Source organism: Lontra canadensis, unplaced genomic scaffold (assembly GCF_010015895.1).
Source record: "Lontra canadensis isolate GAN:19392208 unplaced genomic scaffold, GSC_riverotter_1.0 scaffold2, whole genome shotgun sequence".
NCBI classification, from domain to species: domain Eukaryota; kingdom Metazoa; phylum Chordata; class Mammalia; order Carnivora; family Mustelidae; genus Lontra; species Lontra canadensis.
In genome coordinates, this window is record NW_022630996.1 from 5,726,024 (window position 1) to 5,750,261 (window position 24,238).

General features: G+C 46.6%; 1 protein-coding gene across 2 annotated transcripts in view; it reads left to right on the forward strand.

Moving 5' to 3' along the window:
- Positions 1–16,758: 16,758 nt before the first annotated feature.
- The window catches only part of DENND11 (DENN domain containing 11), a 51,135-nt gene continuing 43,655 nt past the window's right edge, over positions 16,759–24,238 (forward strand). The window contains exon 1 of one of the 2 annotated variants that reach the window (XM_032867449.1): positions 16,759–17,095. In XM_032867449.1, coding sequence (XP_032723340.1) covers positions 16,828–17,095 — 268 coding nt within the window. In that variant the 5' untranslated portion in view covers positions 16,759–16,827. The remainder of the gene's footprint in view (positions 17,096–24,238) is intronic. The other variant, XM_032867442.1, reaches the window with a different exon arrangement.

The window sequence follows — 24,238 nt, forward strand, 5'->3', positions numbered from 1 at the left end:
GAGCAGGACTCCCTATCTTCTAGGACCTCCGCCTCAATCTGGATTACATCCTCTTAGGGAGGTTGCTACTGAAGAAATGGGCACAGTTAAAGTCATGTCCCATTCTCCATGGCAGACCTGGCTCTAATAAATAATTAGGACAATATTCCAAAAACCCTGCTCCCAATTTATTGAGGAATTTCAACAATAACCTATTATGTTTAATTTGACCTGCCAAGATATATACATCATATTGTTGCACCCCTGAAGAAAAGAACCATCTTTGAGCAGGTGCTCAAGAATTTGCTGATGAAGTAACAGTCAGAGATAGACATCATTAAACAGTGGAGGGAACCACTGTTCCCAATACTGAACCTTACTAGAATTACCAAGATGATATGGAAAGGAAAGGCAAAACCATAAGATCACTTGTTTAACAGAAGAAATGAAAAAAGGATTCTCTAAAGGAATGATAAAATTCAGGAAGTTACCCAAGGATCTGATGAAATCCAGCTCTCCTTCAGGGCTGTCTAATAGAAACCATCCCTAAATATACGAATCTGGACCCAACCTCCCCTGAAGGAACAACTGTACTAAAAATGCATTTTTTTTTTTTAGGTCAGTTAGCACCGGACATCCATTATAAATTGACTAAAATGGTTTTTGGCCCTCAAGCCCCCACTAGAGTGTAGCTACTGGGGTCTTTAATAATAGAAATATGGCCTTAAGGCAAGAAAAGGACTAAAGAGCTAAAATGCAGGGTAAAATATTGACTGAGGCTATTACAGATTCCCTATAACACCTGACTAACCAGGGGCCAAAAATAAAGCCAGTATCAGACAAAGGAGCAGGTGAGACCCCATGCTACAGGTGTGGCCAAATCAGACAGTGGAGCAAAGAATGTCCAAACACAGTCTCTCCACCAGAGTCATGTCCTGTTTATAAGAAAGGAGGACATTGGAAGAGAGACTGTCCTCATCTCCAAAGAGGGGAAGACAGGGAAGCACCTCCCCACTGGAGAGCAAGAACTGGAGGCTCCGGCATGACAGGCCCTGAGGGTGTTCTGGGTCCCTCTGAAGTCGGGATGACTGAGCCTCAGGTTACCCTGGATGTGGAAGGTAAGTTTATCAATTTCCTTATTGATACAGGAGCTACTTACTCTTCTTCCTCAGCACTCCGGCCCTACTTGTCTTTCTAACCATAGAATTGTTGGCACAGGAGAGGAAAGTTTCTCCTGTCCATACAAAAATCAGTTGGTTACTCATGTTTTCCTAGTCCTTCCATCTGGTTCCCACTCCATTAGTTGGAGGAGATTTAATGTACAAACTAGGAAGCCAGTTTGCTCTTACTGAAGAGGACAGCTTGTGCTCTTCAACACCCGAAGAATTTAAACCTTGCCCTGATATCCCTTCTGATATCTGGAAGGAAGTAAATCCACAGGTCTGCAGTTGGTATGAGACTTAAAATTTTTAATTGATATTGCTTATTAAAGCAACCTTAAAGGACCCAACCACTCACTATACCTCCTAAAAAAACAGTATCCCTTAAAACCTGAGGCAAAGGCTGGTTTTCAACCACTTATTGATACATCTCTCAAACATGGTATTTTTCTTTTTTCAAACATGGTATTTTAAAACCTCATCAATCTCCTTATAACACTCCAGTTTTACCAGCAGAGAAACCGAATGGAGAATATCAGGCAGTACAAGACTCAAGAGCTATAAATGAAGCAGTGATGCCTATTTAGCCCATAGTGACAAGTCCATATACGATTCTCAGTCAGGACCCTGTTGATGCCAACTGGTTTACAGTATTTGACTTAAAGGACACCTTCTTCTGCTTCCCTCTAAGTGAAGATACACAGCCACTAATTTGCTTTTGAATGGGCCTCACCCTTAAGCCCACAGTCTGTTCAATGAACTTGGATTGTCTTGCCACTGGGAGATTTAGAGATCGTCCTCACTCTTTGAGGCTGCACTTAGCAAAGACCTCCCTGATATCTCCCTGCTTCAAGGAACTATAGTTCAATACGTGGATAATATTTTAATCTGTAGTCCCACAAAAGAAACATCGGATAGTAATTCCATGACTTTGCTTAATTTCTCGGCAAATAGAAGGTATCATGTCTTCCCTAAAAAGGCACAAATATCGAAATAAAAAGTACAATATTTGGGGTAGGAGCTAATACCAAGTCACTGAACCCCATCTACTGACAAATTTAAAAAAAAGGCGGGGCATCATTAGATTCTGGACTCCCAGCTACAAAAAAAAAAAAAAAAAAAAAAACAACTCTGTACTTTCCTAGGTATGGCAGGGTTTTGCCCACTGTGGATTCCTGGATTTAGGTTCTTAGCCAAACCATTGTGTGATTCAGTCAAAGGCCCTGATAAAGAACCTGTACCCTGGGTGGAAGGCCCAACAGACAGCATTTCAAACATTTAAAGCTAAGCTTTCATCAACCCCAGCTTTGGCTTTACCAAATTTAGAAAAACCTTTCACTTTATGTGTAACAGAAAAACAGGGACAAGTCTGGGAGTTCTTACCCAGAAACTAGGAGATGAAACAAAGTAGGCGTGCTATTTTTCAAAGTCATTTGATAATGTGGGTGGCTGGCTTGTCTTCAAGCAGAGGCTGCAACAGCCCTCCAGGTAGAAGCAGCTTCCGAACTTACTCTGGGACGATTCTTGACAGTGAGGACTCCACATCAGGTCCAAAGGGTCCTAGGGACCAAAGGCCACCAATGGAGGACGGGATGCTGACTTACGAAATACCAGACTATGCTTTCAGATGAACCTGAAATAACACTAAAAGCCTGTTATACTTTATGCCTGGACCTGACCATCATACGTCTATGCTAGAACATGACTGCTCAGAGATTACTGATTGTGTTTATTCTAGCAGATCTGGATTTTAAAGATTCCCCTATTGAAAATGCAGATGACAATTGCTTTACTGATGACAGCAGCTTCATAGGTAAGGAAAAAAAGAAAAGCCAGATACGCCATAGTTAGATAAGACCATTGAGGCAAAAGCCCTTCCAATTCCAATAAATTCTTCCACTCAAAAGACTAAATGAATAGCATTTACCCATGCTCTTCAATGGCAAAAGGCCTAAAAATGAATACTGACTCCAAATATGCTTGCCTGGTGCTACATGACCATGGGGAAATTTGGAAGGAAAGAGGATTATGATTATTATCAAGCCATAACTCCCCAATCAGATATGAGCCTGAATAATTACTCTTGAGGTTGGACACCTACCTAAGGAGGTAGCTATAATTCATCTCAGAGGACATCAAAAGGATAGGATCTTAGAATTTAAAGGAGAGGCGCCTGGGTGGCTCAGTGGATTAAGCCTCTGCTTTCAGCTCAGGTCATGATCTCAGGGTCCTGGGATCGATCCCCGAGTCGGGCTCTCTGCTCAGCAGGGAGCCTGGTTCCCTCCTCTCTCTCTCTCTGCCTGCCTCTCTGCCTACTTGTGATCTCTCTCTGTCAAATAAGTAAATAAAACCTTAAAAAAAAAGAATTTAAAGGAAACAATTGGGCGTACCATGCAGCCAAGCAGGCAGCACAAAATAAACAAATATTAAGTCTCATTTCAATCTTAACTCCAATTCAGTCTATTCAGACCAAGAAACTCACATGGCCCAGCAACAAGGAAATTCAAAAAATGCACAGAACTGGCTTATTAATAATGAGGGGAAAATCTTTATACCCAAAAATAACTCATGGAAGGTAATACAAGGTTTACACCAGGCTACTCATTTGGGCAAAAATGCTTTGAAACGCTTAGTTAAAGATACACTTGATGGAGTAAAGTTAATAGCTATAATGAAACAGATTTGCCAATTGTGTATTGTTTCGGCACAAGTAAATCCAGAAGGCGCAGTCCGTACCCCCCACTGTACCACTTTTGAAACCAGTCCCAAGCCATGGAACATAGCCAGGAGGAGATTGGCAGCTTGATCTCACAGACGTGCTTCCTTACAAAGACTGCAGGCTCCTACTAGTGTCTGTTGATACTTTCACTGGATAGATCGAGGCCTTTCCATATAAAACTGAAAGAACCACCAAAGTAACCAAAGGTTTGTTGAAGACCTTATTCCTAGATTGTGCCTCCGTGATCCCTTCAAAAGGACAGTCGTCCTTCTCTTAATCATACTTTAAAATGACATCTTACTTAGTCTAGAGACCCAGAAAAACTGGGTTACTCTCTTACCAGGAGGACTTCTTAGAACGAGAACTGTTCCAAAACAACCTCTAGGACAAAGCCCTTTTGAGTTACTATATGGAAAACCATTTCTTACCATGGACCTGTTATTAGATGAAGATTATAATACCTTATTAAATTATTCACTCAAGGCTGGTTCAATTCATGTTGCTTAATGGGTATACTGATGACATGCTCCCAAAACCTGACTTAACTATGACAAAGTCAATCCCATGTAAGCCCCAGAAACATGGTTTGTTTTAAAAGACTGGAAGCCAAATACAGCAGGGGACCTCAATCCAAAACAGAAAGGTCCATATTGGGTTGTATTATGTACTCCCACTGCAGTAATATTAGAGGGACACTCTTCCTGGACTTGTGCACCTCCTTTACAGGAAACCCATGAACAAACTAATGAGCTTTCTTACTCCTTTGAACCTGTAGAAGATCTCAAACTCTTCTTCAAAAGAGGATTGAAAGGGTTTACCACCCACAGAGTTACTTCTTTCTTTCTTTTTTTTTTTTTTTTGAGATTTTATTTATTTATTTATTCAACAGAGAAAGAGCGAGCGAGGACACAAGTAGAGGGAGCAGGAGGCAGAGGGAGAGAGAGAAGCAGGCTCCCTGCTGAGCAGGGAGCCAGACCCGGGGCTCAATCCCAGGACCTGGAACGGAGACCAGAGCCTAAGGCAGATGCTTAACCGACTGAGCCACCCAGGGGCCCACCCACAGAGTTATTTTGTCCACATTGGACTCAGATGCTTCCACCTTTTCTAACTCCCCTATAGGTTCCCTAACTGGACAATGTTGACACATAGGCAGGGACATCTCTATGCTCCTCTTTGGCAGGAAGAAACTACAGAAGAGGAGATCTTCTGCCTTCAACAATCTCAAAGATTTAAGGATCAGGATTGTTCAGGGTCGGAAATGATGAGAGAAAAAAGGCAAGTTGAGGGCAAAACATGACCTGACACCCCACTAACCCCCCTCCCCTTAAGGTAGGATATGTATACATAATATTCCTTGGGCACTAGAAACTGCCTAAGAACAAAGGCAGGGGAAGAACAAATGGTCAGTTGATAAAGATCACAGTCATGTAGGACATGAAGCTCCACTAGACTTTGTAACTGTCTTAATGATTTACAGGAAAAACACAATCTTAATAATAGACCTCCAGGAACCTATAGACCCTATTTCCCATAGCCCTAAAGTCAATATTGGCTACATAAGCTAGAAAACCCTGTATACACAGTCACTCCTCACAATCACAACGCAGCTCTTTCTGCCCACAGGCCTGTCCCCATATTAGAATAAAAATACCTTTTTGCACTGTAAAACATCTCTAGAATTCTTTCTTGACCATTGGGCTTGAGGATCCTACATCAAAGTCAATTAGCAAATCCTAAACAACTCTCAGTTTATCACTGTGCACCACGGACACAGTTCAGGTCTTTCTCCTTTGTCAACAGATCTGCTGTCTCTGGGTTTCTCCCGCTCCATGCAGCCCTCACATGAAGGCCAATTTTTCCAAAAGCGCTCTGATCAAAATCATTTAATGAAGGTCTCAAAGCTTTCAGAAGAAAATCTTGATCTAGCTCCTGCCTACCTACTCGGACCTCGAGCCTGTGTCCTCTCGCTTACAGGTCCCCATCATTAGCAACATGCGATTTCTAGGTGTGACATGATCTTCCTCCTCCTAGCCTGGTAGCTGCTTTTCCCTTGGCCTCAAGTTCTCATTCTCTTCTTCACCTGGCTCACTCTAGATCTTCCTTGAAGACAGCTCTCAGACTTGACTTTCTTGGAAACGGCATTCCTGATCTTGAGACTTAATTCCCAATTCTTTATTGGGAATTAAGTGCCGAAACACTCCCCTGGCACAGCTGATCTGAACTTTATTGTCTCAATTGTTTATCTTCATTCATTTCATGGGCACTTTTGGACACAGTGAAGGATTTGCCAGCAGAAGGTCTGATCTCAAGGTGCTCGGTTTTAAATGAAAGTCTGAAATAGACCTACCGCGTCATGCTTCCTTGCCTGCCTACTCTGGCTCAGAGCCTCATTCCCTCAGCCCAGTCTCCCTCAGAACCACTCTTGAAGCACCCATCACAGTGTCTGGAGATGCATCTCCTCTCTTCTCTTTGCTGATGGTAAGCACTTTGAGGGGAGAGACCATGTCTTCTGCTCCTTGTCCACACTGGATTCTCAAAAAATAAATGGTTCTCAAAAAAATAAATGGATGATTGACTGGTTGGCATTGGGACCATTGGAAAACCCACAGGTGGACACATAAGCGTAGTAAAGTAGTTTGTCTACAATACAGACAAGAAGCTTCGTTCTTCCTGGGGGGCGTGGTGTGCATACACAGCATGAACCCAAGAGCCCTGCTGACAGTGACTGTCTGCAGTCAGAAGCACAAATGCTGTTATGACAGCCTTAAGTACCAAGCTGAGCCAGCAGAAAGCAAAGCTCATACCAACCCTGAGGCTCGCATACCATGGCACTAGGCTGTTGAGAAGTAACTCTGCCCTTCCCTGGCTTTCGTAATGTGTAGCTATAGTAGGAGAATAACCACAGCAAGAATAAAGGACTAAGAAAACTACGTGGTACCTTTGCCTACTTGGCATCCCCAGCTTATAAAGAAGCCTGGACAAGACAACTCTTCACCCACGAATAGCAGAAGAGCCTGCCTCTCGCTAGACTGGGGAGGACTTCCTTCGGGGAGCAGTAGCAGCAACGTTCCAACAGTGAATGTGAACATTCTTAGGAGGAAATACTAATAAATCATCACATACACGTAGAGCCAGTTGGAGTAATGGAAAGAACCGCAGTAGACGAAGACCAGAAAGATCAGGTTTCTAGTCCTGCCCCTGCCATCAGCTGAACCAAAAGCCCATTTATCTGTGAAACTGGGTTTTCTCACAGGCCGCATGCATAATAAGGATCTAGATCTCAGTATTCCTTCCAGTTCTAATATTCTTTAACTAGGAATATTTTTTCCCCACCAAGATTTATTTGTGGTCTACATCAAATAGCAGCTGACATCAATGATTTGGAGAAGATAGCAAGGCGTTTAGTTCTGTTTTCTGGCAACTTTAAACTCTTCTTCATTTTCACCGATAAATGCGTAATTGAGGAGATCCATAGCCCATGCGGCAAATGGGTCAGATACCCACACGCAGCCGTGACCTGCTTCTCCATCCTCGGAGCTGAAGGGACGCAGATCGTGGCGACCCGGGTCCCCTTGCCCCACAACTTACTTACTTTGGGAGTGAAGGGGCTCTCGCCATGCAGCAGCTTGCTCCCGCTGTCCAGCTGGGCGGGTGTCTCTGGACATTGGCTAAAGCCTGACACTGAAGTCCTCAAAACCTGTCCTGGACTCATCTTGTCCTTTTCCTGAAATGTGCCAGCTTCACAGACGCCACTAAGTGGAGGCTCAGGACGGGTGAACTTCGCCTCTGAGCGCGGCCCCTCAGCCCTGTCTGGGGTGTGGCCCTGGGCCTCCCCGCTCTCCTGTGCCTCCTCCTGTCCTTCACTCTCACTTTCTTCTTCACAGTAGGAAAAGTTCAGCCTCTGCTTTAGCTCTTTGTTAACACTGCTGACATCCATGTGAGCCGGAGAACTTCACCACACAGTCAGGTCCTATCAGAAGGGAGCACTCCGGAGCTGCAGAAGCGAGGAGGAAAAAAAACAAATTGAATGAATTGGAAGAGCCCCCAATCGTAGCCTGCCTTTCCCTCTGCCCACTCACAGCTCCATGGAGGCGAGGCATTCGTTTGCCCACTTAAGTACCACATGTCTGTGAAGCCTCAGCTTATCCTTATTTCCAGTCTGATTAAAGAAAGCTCCAGCGACTCTCAGAGCAATTAAGTCCAATTTACATGTAGAACTCTTCTGGATATCCCACATGGTCTCCTGAATCCATGTGCTATGAGATACTGGCGAGATAGATGGAGCCCTTTAATTTAGCACGGCTTTAAAAATACCATTAGCCAATTCGGGGACAAGCTCATTATTGGAAAGAAATCATTTTCACCCTTTCTACCTACCGTTTAGAAATATCACACTCGCCTGTCTCTCCCACCCACCTGGCGGCTAACAGCAGTTAATTAGAACTCAGCATCACCGGGACATCATAATCATCCTTAAACGGTCCCTGACTTATCTTGGCTGGAATTCATCTCCCTAGCAGAGAGATGCCTTAGATTCCCACCAGGCACCTCACGCCCTCCACCCAACCCCAGGTATCAGCAGTTAAAACTTTTAGGGAACAGGACAAATTTCTAAACTGACGAAAGAAAGCCTAGGAAGTTCAGCAACACACAGAAACAGGTTTGCATTACTTGAAAACGGCAATTACTTTGCCCTGAAATGCCTTGTTTTGTAAAAAATAATAATAATAAATTTAAAAATTACTGTTTAAAATACAATATTTAGTATTTACAGTATTTAAATTATTTAATTTCTTTCTTGGAGGGGCCTCTTGAGAAGAACAAAAAAAAAAAAAACTCTGCGAATTAAAAAAAAAGCCACCAATATCACTTTATGGGAGAAACCACGTGAAAGTCCATCCATGGAAAAGGAAAATGCTACACATGACCCCTCCTGTACCTTCAGAGGAGACCCTAGAGGTACTGGACCCATGGAATTATTTACATGACAAACATGGGCTGATGAGAGAGGTACGGAGGATAGTTTGATCCTGGCTGAAACGAAGTTAATTTCTCTTACAGTCTTTGGTTGCTTGTTGCCCATCACCCGTCTTGCATTTCCTCTCTCTTCATTAATCCCTCCATGCCTTTCTCCTCTCAGCCTTTCCCATCTCTGACCAGTACTCCTGAGGACATTAAGCCAAATGAAAAGTAACTTGGAGGATGTGAAAACGTTTTTTCAGCTAAAGGCCTTCGCGCACTCCAGCTTTGTATAGGCGTGCACACCACCAGATCCTTCCCTCGCCCTTCCCTGCCCATCCCGCGCACACTGACCTTCCCAAATCATTCCATGGGGACATCCTGTTGCCCACAGCAGGCAGCAGCTCTCTGCCCACCTCTGTCAGGGTCTCCGCATCCCACAGGGGCCAGAGACAAGAATGTCATCACCAGGGAAAGGAGGATTCAGGTTACAAGTATAGAAATTGGTAGGAACTAAGATTCTGGAGTTGGGAGGGAGTTCCGTGATCACAATGATCACGGCAGGCCATGTGATATTATTCCGTCGCTACAGCCTGGTTGTTGACCCGTGTCCCCGTCTCAGGCCATGGCTGGCCTGACTCTGCTCTCAAGCAGGGTGAGAGTTACCTGAAACACTCTGAGCATATCATGGGCCTGCCTGCAGGGGCTGGTTCATGGGGCGGTACCTAGATGGACCAAGTGGTTCTTTACCATCACCCCCCCACCATCTTCCGCCTTCCTCTCAGCCTTGCTAGAATTCTCAATCACCCTCATTTATGACCACACTGTTTACCTAGGGAGGCAGCTGTGCCGTTGTGATGGTTCGGGTCCCTTGTCACCAGCATCGATTCTGTTAGAAACTGGCACCATTCACCTTTCACATATTGTCACTCAAAGGACAATAGTGCTAAGGCTTCAGAATAAGAAAGGCAGAATAACAAGTACAAAGAAGATACTCCCAATTTGGAAAGTAGAATGATGGGCACTGACCAGTTCCTGACCTTGATGGCCCAAGGGGATCTCTGGAAGCATGCATTTTGCCTCTGGCCCACAGCCTCACTATTTGGGGTGTCACGCCTCACTCTTGTTCTTTGTTCTCAGTTTTCTGCACATTATGAAGAATTAATACTATAGGCAGCCATCCCAGGCCAACAGCTTCACATCATGAGACCAGAGGTCAAAGAGGAATGCAGGTACTCTGTGGCAAGAAGAGAAAAAAGGGGATTTTTTTCCCTTAATATCTGACCCGTAGTGGGTGTTCCCTAGGGCCTTTTTTTAATGGACTTGGGAAAGTAAAATTAATATATCTCAGTTTTGTTTTAAATACTCAGTGTTTGGCATTTTAGAAGTTTGAATATTTTTCTTATTGTTTCAGGGGTTGCTGCAGTGGAGAAAAGCGATGTTCCCAAGGAGTAAGATGTAGAAGGAGGAAGCCTGCTTTGCATCTCAGGGTTGAGATCCCTAAGCCCTGAGCTTGGGGGAAGCTGAGTGAAGAGAAAGCTAGACTCAGAGCCCAACTCTGACCCAACCTTGGTGTTGAGGCCTTTAAAACACCAGTGGGAAGAATGGAAGCAAGAGAGTTTATCCATTCAAATCGATTTAGAAGAGGTAGAAACTCATATTCAACTTTGGGATGGACCGTTCCTTTGTAAAAGTAAAGCTAACGCCACAGAAAATGAGCTCTTTGTTTGAAAGTCTGTGGCTCCACGGAAGGACATGCTGGCCTCAATGTTCCCTCAGGAGGGAGAATTGTAAGGAAAGAAAAAAAAAGCACAAACAAGCCAAAGCAAAGCTCTAACACATTATTTATTGAAGACTGAATTAGGACTGACTCATTGCAGACTCTGAAAAATACTGGTGTTGGATTATGGTATATTTGATGAGACTGCCCACTGGGACACATTGGAAGGTCTGGTTTCCCAAGCAAGAAAGGGACATTTTTCTTCTGAGGCTTTCTGGGAGGCTGGCAGGCTCTGAGACAGGAAGCAAAGACTGGAAGAGAACTGAGGCTGCAAGCAACGTTCTGGGCCTCAGACCGCTGGGCCTGGACTCTGAAGACTAGAGACAAACCTGAGGGAACTCTAAGGTGACGGAGAGGAATGCTGGCCTTCGTCACCAGAACGTGTCCCTGGGGAGTGCGGCCGTCAGCATTCTCAGACTAGGGCCTGTGGGCCTTTCGGACTCAGGGGGAAATTCTCTCCAGCTCACGGGGGAAAGCAGAGGACTAGACAGTATCTCTGAAGTCCCTGCCCAGCCCCGCCCCATATTCTTCCTTGTCCTTATCTCGTTCAGTGTCTCATCGTAACTGGAAGTGTTGCTTCATCCCCACAGAGGGAAGTTTACAGTCACTTCGAGAAAAGCAGACTATGTTCATCAGTAACAGACATTCACCAGCTCCCTGGAAAAATCCACCAGGAGCCGTGACAGCAGGTGTAGACTGGCGTGGCTGCCCTGGGCTTGGGCCCACAGCAGCACGGCATCTCAGGTGCTCCTGACTCCCCTAACAGTCCAGGGTGCTCAGTGAGGCCAGGAGCCTTGAAGGGGATCTACTCTTGACCCCCTCCCTCCACCCCCCCAAGAGAGAGCACACAGAAGCAGACACCTGTCACTTGCAGTGAATCCAGTGATAATTATATAAATCATTAACAATACTTTGTATCTGGCCACCAGGTTTCTCGTTTCCAAGTGCTTACACAGCTGTATGTACTTAGTAGCATTGACAGCAGAACAGAATTCCAAGGAAAGATTATGGGCTAAGTAAGATAAAGCCTGGGGGTCATTTTAAAGCCTCATTAATTCTTTTCTTCTTGTTTTGCTTTTTCTTGTGGAAATGTTCAATCATAGCAAACGTAGAGAAAATACAGTATAATGAGTCTCCATGTACCAGTAACATAGCTTCAAAAATTATGGGCAGCTGTAAAATCATGTTTCATTTATATCTGCAATTTTGTTGGAGGGGGTGGGTACTGGAGGGTTGGTTTTTTTTTTTTTTTTTAAGCAAATCACTGATAACATGTCTTTTCACTCACGAAGGCTTTAGCGCCCTTAGTAAAAATCCATCCTACTTGATGAAGAAATCAGATTCTAAAACACTGCTTCTCTTGCCAAGATGTCCCATTTGCTAAGACTGGAGAATGTCTGTCAAAATAGCGGTTAGAGTAGAGACACACTGCTTGTCCACTCACAAACATGTGGTATTCTTCTTAGAACAAGAACAGATTGCTAACATTATATCCCAATAATTTAGAGACCATTGATGTACTATCCATATCTTAAGGAGCAGATAGTTTGAAACTATGGTCTAGACTCATTAGTCTGCTGATCTGATCTCTATTATCCACGGTCAGGAAAACTTATGTGGCACTTAGCCATTCCCAGATTCTACAAAATTAGAGTAGACTGGGTTGCCTACATGACCTGGTCCAAGGCCGTCCCCAGCCACAGAGATGAGAGCTCTGCTCCGAGGGCTGGGGCTCAAGAAGTCACTAGTAACTTGGTCAAACATTGCCAGCCATTTCTTCATGCTTCTGATCCAGTTAAAAGATCCCTACACTGAAGTTTTACCTTCCTAAAACAAAGCAAAGCAAATGCTCAATGACTGGGGGGAAGTGTGATAAGGAAGAGTTACAGCTCTTCCACAGAGGGTAACCACCAGAAACTCTAAAGATAGAAACTGTCGAAAGTGTGTGTCCCTGAGGATCGAGAGGGGTCTTGGGACATGGATGGAGGAGAAGGAAATTGCTGCTCACTGTATGTCCTAAGTGTCATTTGATTATTTTGCCATGGAGATCTACTTATTAAAAGAGTAAAAAGAGGGACGCCTGGGTGGCTCAGTTGGTTAAGCAGCTGCCTTCGGCTCAGGTCATGATCCCAGCATCCTGGGATCGAGTCGCACATCGGGCTCCTTGCGCCGCAGGGAGCCTACTTCTCCCTCTGACTCTGCCTGCCACTCTGTCTGCCTGTGCTTGCTCTCGTGCTCTCTCTCTCTCTGACAAATAAATAAATAAAATCTTTAAAAAAAAAAAAGAGTAAAAAGAGACGACTACCTCTCCTAGAAATAAAAAGCTTACAAGACTTGTAAGAATAGACACATCCATGGGGAAGAGTACACAAATTAGTAAATACCAGGAATTCAATATTGTAATTTAAAGGGGAATTATAAATCATGGGAATTGGAAGAATTATTCAATTGTGGTATAGCAATTATTGGTTACCAAATTCAATAAAAATTTGAGTCTCATTTCATTATCCCTTTTGCAATATGAACATTGATTAGATTAAGAGATCATATGTGGAAAACCAATGTATAAATAACTAAAAGAATAAAAGTGAATATTGATCCAATTTCTGGGTGGGGACCAAATCTCTAAATGTCAAATCAACATAAGAAATCACAAAAAGAATGGATAAGTTTGACAAAATAAGATTTAGAACTTCTAAATTTCATAAAACAATTAAGCAGCATTGAAACCATACAATAAATCGGAAATAAGAGTAACAAAAATTATGCCAGACAAATGTATAATATTCTTACTGTATAAAGAACTCATGTAAATTGATAGCAAGAGTGCGAAGACCCCAGCAGGTAAACAAGCAGGAGGCATCACAAGCAGAAAGAGCGACCACAAATCACCAACACAGATTTCGAAACCATGATTAGATTCAGTCATAAAACATTAATTTAAAAACAAAATGCCACGTTCATCCGATAAATTGGCAAGAAAAAACTTTAAATGGCAATATCTAACTGGGCCAAGAGTGAAAAGAAATTGATGACCTTATATACCAGTGAATCAACAATTTGGCAAGATTATCGAAAACCTTAAAAATACGAATATATTTCAACCCAGCATTGCCCCATCTGGCACTCTGTCATAAACCAACATCCCGAATAACTGATTGCAGCTGCCCTGTCTGTCACCCCTCCTTCTAGATTTCATTCCTTGCCTGATAGCTGCCTTCCCTGCTAGGCTCTAAGCCTGATGAGGAGAGATGTCGGCTTTTTCTTTATAGCTGCCCCAGTACTACGTGCAGGGCTTGACATCTAACAGGCGGTGTTAGTTCAGAGTGAAATTTGGCCAACACTTTAAACATAACAAAAAGAGGAAGGGCTTGATCATTCAACAAGGAGAGAATGGTTAAGTAAATTTTCAAACACACATACAATGGGAACCATTAAAATGAGGCATATAAGAAGTTCCTAACAGGATGGGAAAATGTTCATAGTCTGATGTTATCGAAAAAAACACAAAACTGAGATATGGTATGATTTCAACATAAACGGAGAAAACTTTTAATTGCATCTTTTATTTTAAGATATCCCCTTATTTTTTACATGCCACTAAGAATTTTAGAATGTCCCAGCTGCGGGGTCTAGCAAGGTAGCCCCGATGCAGCTGTGGCAAAGAACCCTCCCACGCAGAGAGGGCGGGGACAGAAACGTGCTCATCTCCACTTTGTCGTTGGCTGGAGGGAAGGAAAACATCTGGCCCAAGAACGTGAACGGCAAACCAGTGTTTGCGCTAGCTTGCATTTTGAATTCCCGCTACCAGCGTGGTCCAAAGAACCTTTGAGAATTCAACTCAAAGTCGTCTTGGGTTGGTGGTGCCTCCCGATGGCTGACAAGAGCAAACCCAGATCTCCGTGAGAACTCGACCTCCTCCGTGGGGCTGGCAGCACTTCTGAGTCACCATAGCGATGTTAGCAAGTGAAAAGCTTCACCCTAGAATTGGTGAAATAGAATAAGCCAAATCCTAACAATGGCCAACTCAGTGGTGAGCTTATAGATCAAAATTACTTGTAAATGATGTATTTTATACACATTTTTATGTATTATAGGTATATTTACATCTTGTAGATATGTTTTTTAAAGATTTCATTTATTTGAGAGAGGGAGTGGCTGCGGGGGAGGGCAGAGGCAGAGGGAGAAACAGGCTTCCCACTGAGCAGGGAGCACAATGCAGGGCTCAATCCCAGGACCCTGGGATCATGACCTAAGCCAAAGGCAGGTCTTTAACTGAGCCACCCAGGGGCCCCTAGGTATGTTTTATATAATGTATTTTGTAGAATGCAGATATATTCACTATTTGGGAACATAGAATTATTTTATTTCAAAATTTAAATATATGGGGTTCTAGGGAAACTCGTTCTAAAATATAACACCATCCTAGGGTCTCTGTGACTGCCCTGCACTTCCTCTTACCTTCCACACTCCTTGCCCACCAGAGCTACTCTAATAGCTAATTTTAATTAGTTTCTTTCCTATCATTTTGTGAAATTCAGTATATCCCGAGAAGATAAATCTGATGGTCAGGTATAGAGCCTCTTTCAGACTGTGAATGTGTGTGGAAAGGCCTGTCATCAGCCTCATTAACATTTTTGAGCACCTGTTAAGTGCAAGATACTGGGTTAAGCCTGGCAGGAGGATCCGGTGGTACAGAGGGGTGAGTCTCTACTTCTCTTCACTTGCTTAGTTGACAAATGTCTGTTGTGCACCTGTTATGCAAGGCCTTAGGAATCTGATGGTAGACATGGTGGCAGTTGAGCTATATTATACACATATAAACGAAGAATGGGAAAGGCTCTAGGTTTAAGGCTGGGACGTCTGAGGCTTCTGTTTACATAGCAAATTATATATAGGACATATATATATAGGATGAATATAGTATAGAGACTATGAGTTTATTTCTTGGTACATACACAACTTGAAGGTATTAAACAAGGGGGTTCAGGATGGAGTTCATACAAAAGATCAGAAAAAAGAAGTTCCTCAGGGGAGAAAGACAAGTCAGAACCGAAAGAGATGGTTTTGGAAATTGACTATGGATTTTCTAGGAAACCCCATTTTTATATTGAGAAATACTATTTCGAATGCCTCAACCCTTGAGTGTATCTGTGCTAAGTAATCAGAGGAGGTGGGAATAATAGGAATAGGTATTAGAATAAGAAAGCATGAAGCGAGGAGGGAGACTTGTTCAGACACCAGATTCATCCAAGGTTCAGGAAGGCCCATCAGTTGACTTGCTCTCAGAAGGGCCCAGGGGATTTATGCAGGGGCTGTCCCCTGGGGGGTGTTGATGAAGACTTCCCATCCTATGTGCCCTATGTGCCAGAGATACAATGATGACACAATTGCACCCCTCTGCCCAAGGAGATGGTCAGTGACTGCCCAGGGCTGCCGCTTCCAGGCCAAAATCTATGACATAACAATAATCTATTTATGCAACATTTAGCTTAAAGAAAGGGGACTGCTTTCATCATTTATCTTTTTACCTCCACCTCCCCCCTCCCAACCCCAAGGCCAGGTAAGTGACCATCCAGCACTCTCTCTGGAGACCTGGTCACCCAAACGGATGAGCCCCGGGCAGGGTCCGGTGAAGGCCAGGGCTGGGCACTATCCAGCTCAGTCAAGGGCACAGCAGACTGGGTTAGAGACACAACTACTTCCGGCCAAATACCAAAGCCCACAGCTCCGGGAAGCCAGGCCCAAGTCCAAATACCATCAGAACGGCCGGGGCTGCCTCTTCTGCTTCACTTCCCAGCCCAGCGCTAGCTTTAGCCGCACTTCCAGGATTATGTAACACATTTTTGTCACGGTCCATATGACCACGGGAATGACAAAAATAATGATGGCGTGTAGCCATGCACGGTGGTACAATTATCGACGGGATCCTAGGTGAGAGGGCACGTCAGCCCAGCGCAGGTGGACGGAGCCAGGTGGACGCGCGTCCGTGCCACAGGACGTCTCCTGTACGCGGGCACACACATGCCTCCGTGAATCCAAACTCCGCACGCAGTTCGGCGAAGCGGGTGGGGCGGCCGCGGGACTCGCGCGGGCGGGGCGGGGCGGCGCGGGGCAGGTGCGGCCTCGGGCGGTGCGGCGGCCCGGCCCGGCCCGGCCCGGCGAGGGGAGTTCCCGCAGCCCGCCCCTGCGCCCGCCCCTCGCCGCCCGCGGCTCCTCCTCGCTTCGCCATGGTGGAGCGGGGAGACGCGGCGCCGCTGCTGCGCTGGGCCGAGGGCCCCGCGGTGTCCCTGCCGCAGGCCCCGGAGCTGCAGGCTGGAGGCCGGGGCTGGGGCAGCGGCGGGGGCGGCCGGCCGGCCGCGGAGCCGCCCAGGAGGCGGGAGCCCGAGGAGCTGGGCGCCTCCGAGGTGCTGCTGCAGCCCGGGCGCCTGGAGCTCGGCGACGTGGAGGAGGACCAGGTGGTGGCCGTGTTCGTGGTCACCTTCGATCCCCGCTCGGGTGAGAGCCGCTCCGGAGGGGGGCGGGGGTTGGGGGGCGGGAGACGGTCGTCCACCCCCGGGCTTTGGGGGCGGCGGGGGGAGGGGCTCGCTGCGCGCGCACCCGCACCCACACACCTGCACCCCCCCACCCCGCCGCCGGGCTCCGTCCGAGCGAGCAGAGTGTCCCCGCGAGGTCTGGGCGCGGGACGCGGGGCTTTGTTCCCTGCGCCCTCCGGACCCCTCTCCTCCCGTCCCGCGGCCTCCCAGCAGAGCCGCGGTCCGCGCCCCCCTCCCCACAGCCTTGTTTGCACTTCTCCAATGCTGGCCGATCCTGTGTGCGGCCACGGGCGCGCTGGCTTTTGTTTTGTTGCTTTGCTGAAAGGTTTTTTTTCCCATCAAGAGCAGAAACGCCCCCCAGGTGAACTCCTGTAACGGGTTGTACCGAGCTCCCGGGTTCTCTGCTGCCCCGCCCTCGCTCCCCATCGCTCCCCGCACGGTAACTTTCCAAGCAGCCAAGTTCACTCGCTCTGACAACACATTTTGAGGAATCCGTGCAGGGAGCATTAAGGGATGGGATTGAGGGATTAAACTGGAGACGGATTAAAGGAGAAGCCTCCTCAAGTAGACTCTTCCTGGTTGATTTGGAGAATTAAAGGGTTATCTAAAATAATCTTGGACTTAGCCACCCACAGAGTGTCCAAGTGAACGGTAAGAAACTTCATGGGGGGTCAAAAGTGAATGAATAAGCTTCCTCGGAAATTCTCAGGCGGCGGTGAGGGGCATCAAGCCCCAGCGCATCTGCTCTCAGCACTGAAGGAAGCAGGGCTGCTAGTCCTTGTTATGGGGTTTTAGGAAACCCCAGGCATTTTTCTGACCCTAACTCCCCATTGGAGTCCTGGAATGCAGAGTGCCTGTTAGTGAGGGACAAGATCTGCTTCCTCCTGGTGCTCGAGGGATGGGCTCTGAAGCCCCGGATGGGCTGCCCTGGAGAAAGGGTTAGGATCTTCAGGTGCGGAAAGACGCAGTTAACCTGGCTGGATCACCTAACTAGGGCCAGGGATTCTAAACCAGCAAGACTCAGAAAGAAAGAGTGCCAACAGGTGGAGGGACTAGGCCTTTCTGACTCATTTTTGTTCCTTGGCCCTGGGGCTTTGAAACTTCTTTGAGGGTGACCCACTCTTGGAAGTTAATTTCACATCACAGTGCACTCATACACGCTTTACTGACTGATATTCCATGAGATAGTACTAACCTCTTCTACCTGTAGTACATAGTGGTATTTTCTTCCTTTTTTTTTTTTTAACACCTCCTGTTCGACTGGTATGATTAGGACTCCCAGATACCAGTAATTTGAAAAGGTACTCTTTTGACCAAAGTGATCCTTATTGCTAGACAAAGATACGTTGTATTAACTAATAATATTCCCTAAGCCCTACCCCATCACCTACAGGTGAATAGATGCAGGCTTGAGACTCATTCTGGGAAACGCAGAAGGATCACTAGAAGAAACAGCAAGGGAACACTGAAGGGTCTGATTCAGCAGTGGTAGCTCCGGCAGCAGAGTGTAGGGAGGGGAAGGAGAAAAAAATCCTACACTAACCACAGATGGAGTTGATGACATCAAGGAGCACAGCAGAGCTGGGACCCTTCCGATGCTTTGTCGGTCCCAGCTGTGACCGTGGTTTGGCCAGGTTTGGGTATATGGAATATTTGTAAGTGTGATGGTGTGATGTAGGTACATACAAGGGTGGGTCTATGGCAAGGTTTTCAGATTAAGGTTAGTGTGGAAAGAAGGGATTGTAACTGATACTTGGACACTGTGCAGGCATTTACTCTTAGTGGCGTTTCATGTAATTGTGAGCATCGTTGTTGCCCAGGTCATCCAGGAGCAAGCAGATCAAGGATGAGTAAGTAATTCGGAGCTACTAACCAGTCCACTCTTGACTCTAAGTCCAGTGTTCTTTCTGGTGTACTGCATTGCCTGACGCTCTGTCCCCCAACTTTTTATCATCACCGTGTCCGGGGAGTGGAGAGGAAGGGAAGGAGCAGTGGGAGAGGTCAGGGAAGAGAATGAGTGTTTCCCCTTGGTTGGTGGTTTTTTGGTTTTTTGGAAAGCATTTTTATTCCCTGCCATTTAACTTACCTCTCTTTTGTCATCTTTCCCAGTCCAGGATGGCACTTGGCATCTTGTAGAAATACTCTGATAGTCCTCTGTAAAGTGAAAATTACAGGGTACATCTCCCAAAGTGGAAGTTTCCGGGTCCCCCAGGGGTCCACCAGGACTCAGAGCTGCACAGTCCCTTCCGTGGTGGGTGAGGAAGTCATGGTCTAGAGAGCTGAGATGCCAGTCCTCCGTTGCCCAATGAGCTGGGGACAGTCATGGGACCAGGCTATGTCTCCTGGTTTTAGTTCGGTGTTCCCCTGACTCTGCTGAGGCAGATCTGCTATGTGTTACTATTGAATCTTGGTCCACCTAGAGTGGCCCAGTGGCTCAGTGAGTTAGAGCATAGTGCTAGTAACCTGGGCCCACTGAGACTTTTGTCCTTCCTTAGCCTGTGACACCAAAAATAATAAAGTGAATACTGGCTTCTTTACAAATATCCAGAACATATCACAGAACTTCTCATGTGGGAGAAATTGTCTAGACTTTCTCTTTCCTGCTTACCTCTCCACTCCCCCCACCCCGTGTTTCTTCCACCTGTGTCCTGTTTCCTTCCCAGGAAGCTCCTCCCTTCTCCCCAGACCTACCTAGTCATTTACTGCCCCGCCCGTGGCAATTTCATTCAGCTTCCCACCTGGCATATGTCCCTGTTGGCACCTGTGCACACAAGAGGGCGAGAGAGAAGGTGCAGGAGGAGAGAAAGCACAGCTGTGGTGCATCTGTGGGGTGGGCGTGGTCTGTGCTGCGGGAGTGGTTGGAAGAGAGGGTGTGAGGGAGGAGTGGGGCCTTGTTAGGGTGTGGGTGGGTGTGCACACGGGCACGCACAAGTCTGGCAGGAATATACCGCGCAATTTGCAGACTATGGCAGTGAGACAGTAGTTCTTTTGTACTTCTGAATATAGATTTTTGGTTGGGCATCTGTAGGAAGAATCAGAGAAGAAGATAGAGGCATAAAGAATGATTTTCTTTGGATTCATGGCTTGAAAGTTATGCTGGTCAATCTATAAAGGACTAAGGACTTTGGGTTCGAGTAGAGTAGAGGTGCACACATTCTCTCTCTCCCCCTCTCCTTCCCTCCCTCTCCCTCATTCAGCCTCTCCCTGGAGCTGGGAGCCCTTAGGATGGCAGTGCTGGCCATCTGGGCTACAAAGATGCTATTGACGCCAGGCCCAGATGCTAACTATGCAAGCCAGGTGGGAGAAGTTTGGCAGCCAGAATCTTGTTTTTTCATTGTGTTCAACCCATGATTCAAGCCCGGATTTTTCATTTGTATTTCGTTCTTTGAGTTTCTAGTAAAATTTTCTTACTTCTGCCCACTTGTGTGTGGGCCTGCAGCAGATAAGTCTTTGGGCACAAAGTCTGACACCAGTGACTCATTGGAGTGTTTCTTGATAAGAGATCTGCTTTAAAAGGCTATATCGCCCCCCAACACTGAGTTATTTCATGGGGAGGCTGGGGGGGGGATTCCTGTGCCTTCTGTGTTTGCCTTGGGCTGCTGGGGAGGACTCCCGGGAGGACTCTGGGGAAGTCTTGGGGGGTAGCTGAGGTTAAGATCCTTCTTTTCCCTTTGTTCTTCCTGATGAAGGATGCATTTCTACCTGTTCTTCCCTCACCTGCTAGCCACTGCCTAAATTACACCTCAACACCTGTTTAATTTCATCTCCGTGCTCCTGTTTATGTCAAGTGAGTGTGTTTGAGATCACTCCCACTGATTTTAATCTCCATACATTCTCCATGAAGTCCACACGATGCAAAGCATTTTCTCTTACAACAGCGGAGATGAGGGGACACAGCAGATTCGAGCCAGGTAGGTGTCCTAGACACAAGGTTGGAGCACTGCCCAGGTCACCTGACTTGCGCAGATAGTAAATGGCTCCAGCCGCGGCTGGGCAAGTGACCAAGTAGAAGGAGAAAGGAAGATTTGGAACATAATTTTGAGATGCAAAGAGCAGCCCTGAGAACAGCCAGCTCAAAGGGCAAAGAGAAGGCCTGTTCTGCCAACCAACCAGGTCCTTGGAATGAGTGACCATGCCACATCCTTTCTCAGTAGTTCCCTCCGATGTCCGTGGAATACAGTTGTGGTTCATTTCATTAATCCCACATTGGCGGAATCTTCCCGGCTAATGGTGAGTCACCTGCTTGTGGTTTTCGGGGAGAAGTCCGTTTGTGGCCATCTGCTTTGAATTCTGTTTCTTTGCTTAAAAGATGAGCGAGGAAAGCAGGAGTGGGAGCCATCGCGCCCACCAGTTACGGGGTGCCCACTGTGGCCAGGAGCTGGGCTGGAGGTTCCAGCGACCTGACCTCTGGTCCTTCCAGCACCGCTCGTCACCGCCATGGTGAGAGAAGCAGATGCACTGAGCCGTTCAGTCCTCTCAAGTCATGGAGCAGAGCGGGCAGAGCCCAGTGGTGAGCCGGGTCTCCGGGACCTTGCCCGCCCTCCACACACTGCTGTCAGGGTAACATGGTACAGGGCCCATGAAATGGAATGGTTTTCCCACCTGAAATTAATGCATTGGAATTTAGCCGTGAATCGGCCTAGGGCTGACTTGAAATCACCAGGATTGATTTCTTCCTGCCTAGGTTTCTTTATGCTGACTCGTCTTTGCTTGGCGCTCACTCTCATCCCAGGTGGTTTTAAAACTCTTTAAGAGCACTTAAGGCAGAAAGTTGATAGAGGCTGTTTCCTTTTCTGGTGTTTGGAGTCTTTTGAGGTTTCTTCCTTCTCTGGCATTTGGCGGCCCCCTAAGGAAAGGAGGGGCATGTGGTGTAGGGACTACAAGTATCCCTGGATTCTTGCCTTTCTTCTGGAGACAAGATTCCTTTTTACTTCCTGACCAGAATTAGTAGATGTCTGTACACTGATGAGCAGGAGCTGATGGACCAGGTAAAACAAAAACAAAAAAACCCAAAGCATATGTTGAGGAGGAAAGAGGGCTGCAAAGCTGAGCTCCTGAGGTCAGAAGGAGCCATGACAGGAGTGTGAGCTGACAGCCACTGCTTCTAATGTGAGGACCTCACGAGGAGATCCTTTTTTTTTTTTTTCATTTAAATTCAATTTAATTGCCATATAGTATATTATTAGTTTCGGAGGTAGAGTTCAGTGATTCATCAGTGGCATATAACACCCAGTGCTCATTACACCATGTGCCCTCCTTACTGCCCTTCACACAGCGACCCCATCCCCCCCCCCCCCGCCCCGCCAGCGACCTCAGTTTGTTCTGAGTTAAGAGTCTCTTAGGGTTTGTCTCCCTTTCTCTCTTCTTCTTTCTTTTCCCTTCCCTTCCCCTGTGTTCAAGAGGAAATGCTTGATTGGGAACCACCCAACAGGAGGGAGGAGGAGGAAGGAAAGTCACGTGTTTCCCCTTAGAGATCATTTTGGGTAAGATCTTGTTCTACTTGAAATATTTTGAGCCGAACTTTCTAGCAGGCAGCTGCAGCAGCAGCAGAGGTCTGCTCTCCCCGAGGAGTACTGGTTACCAAAGCCCCCTTGCATGGAAGCAGAAAGAAGACAGAGGCGGTCCTCTCTGTCGGGGGTAGGAGCAAGTATGTCTTAGCGAGCCCAGGAGCTCCTCGAGCATCAGCCCTGGGAGGCGCTGGTGTGCACGCGGCTGCGGGCTGACCTTCCTCACTTGGGAGTGGCAAGTTCCAACCATCTGTCCATCCACAGCCAGCCTCAGCCTTGCCCTCTAGCTTCCTTCCCCGGGGTGACTGAGCTGCCTGCCCAGTAAGCTGGGCAGTCCTGGTGCCTTTCAACAGGGACATATTTGCCTTTGCGTGAGCCCAGCCCCTGGCACTCGCTGCCGAGCTCTCCTCTGCCAATAGTTATTGAGCGGCTGGCTGGATGTACATAATGCACTTGGCCCTTCCCTGTGAGCTGTCTCTGCAGCTAGAGGTGAGGCAGGGCCTCGAGGTGGGTCCGCGGGTGGCCAAGAGGAGGGAGGAAGGAGAGAAAAGTAAGAGGGGGAAGGCACTTGGCATTGTTGACTCCTCTCTTTTCGATGGATGAGCCCTTTCTGTCAACTGCTTCTGGTCCTCCGCTTCCTGGCATGGTCCCTAAAGTACATTGAGAGTGTTTGGGAAACCAGAGGCCTTGCAGTGGGAAGACCGAGTGGCTAGGATTTGGGGAGGTTGTGGGGGGGTGGGTTCTGGCATTAAATGCCTCACCACAACGATTTTAGTTTTGCAGAATTACTTACCTTTAAGCGTCTGTAAGTTGAATGTGTAAACTGGTTTCCAGCTTTTGCAAATAGTGTAACATTTCTGTTGCAAATAGTGTAACATTTCTGTTAAGCATGACCTTTAGCCAAGGTGCCTCTTTATTACCCTATTTATGACACGTTGCCTCCATTAAATTTTGCTTTTGCAAAGTCCTTTCTGCTTACCTTCTGTTTCTTCCCATCCCTAGTATTTACATTATGCTCCCCAATTTGTATGTTCACAATTTTTTAAACCTCAGAAAAGCTGGAGGAGTAATGCAGTGCAAACCTAGAGTCTGCCCCCATTTGTGGACACTTTACCACATTTGCTTTATCCTTACGCTGCTCAGCTCTGATGTGAAACATGCATTCCTAAAAATCACTGTGTTAGGAAAGACTTGCTGCAAAAGTCACAGGGTCTATGGAGAAGATGGGGTCAGGGCATAGCACTCAAAAGCTGTCAGTGACAAGTTTCAAAGAAAATGGGAACTGAATACAAATGGTAGGACAGTTTTATATTTGGTAACTAGTTAAGAAATACATAAATACTCGAAGTGTGGCACTTGACCTTAAGACCTGTCTTTGCATATGAAGGTGAATGTCTGAGGGGTCGAGCTTGTGATTCATGGTGCCGTGGAAGCAGGGCTGTGTGCCATTTGATGGACAGTCGTGACTCTGGAAATAACAGGTGCATATCCTAACATGGTGCGCTCTGATAAGGCCTGAGGGCTTGAGGTGTGGAGGGGGCTGAGTTCTGTGTATTTCTGTGTGGCTCATTGCAGCTGGGTGCATTCACATCGTGACC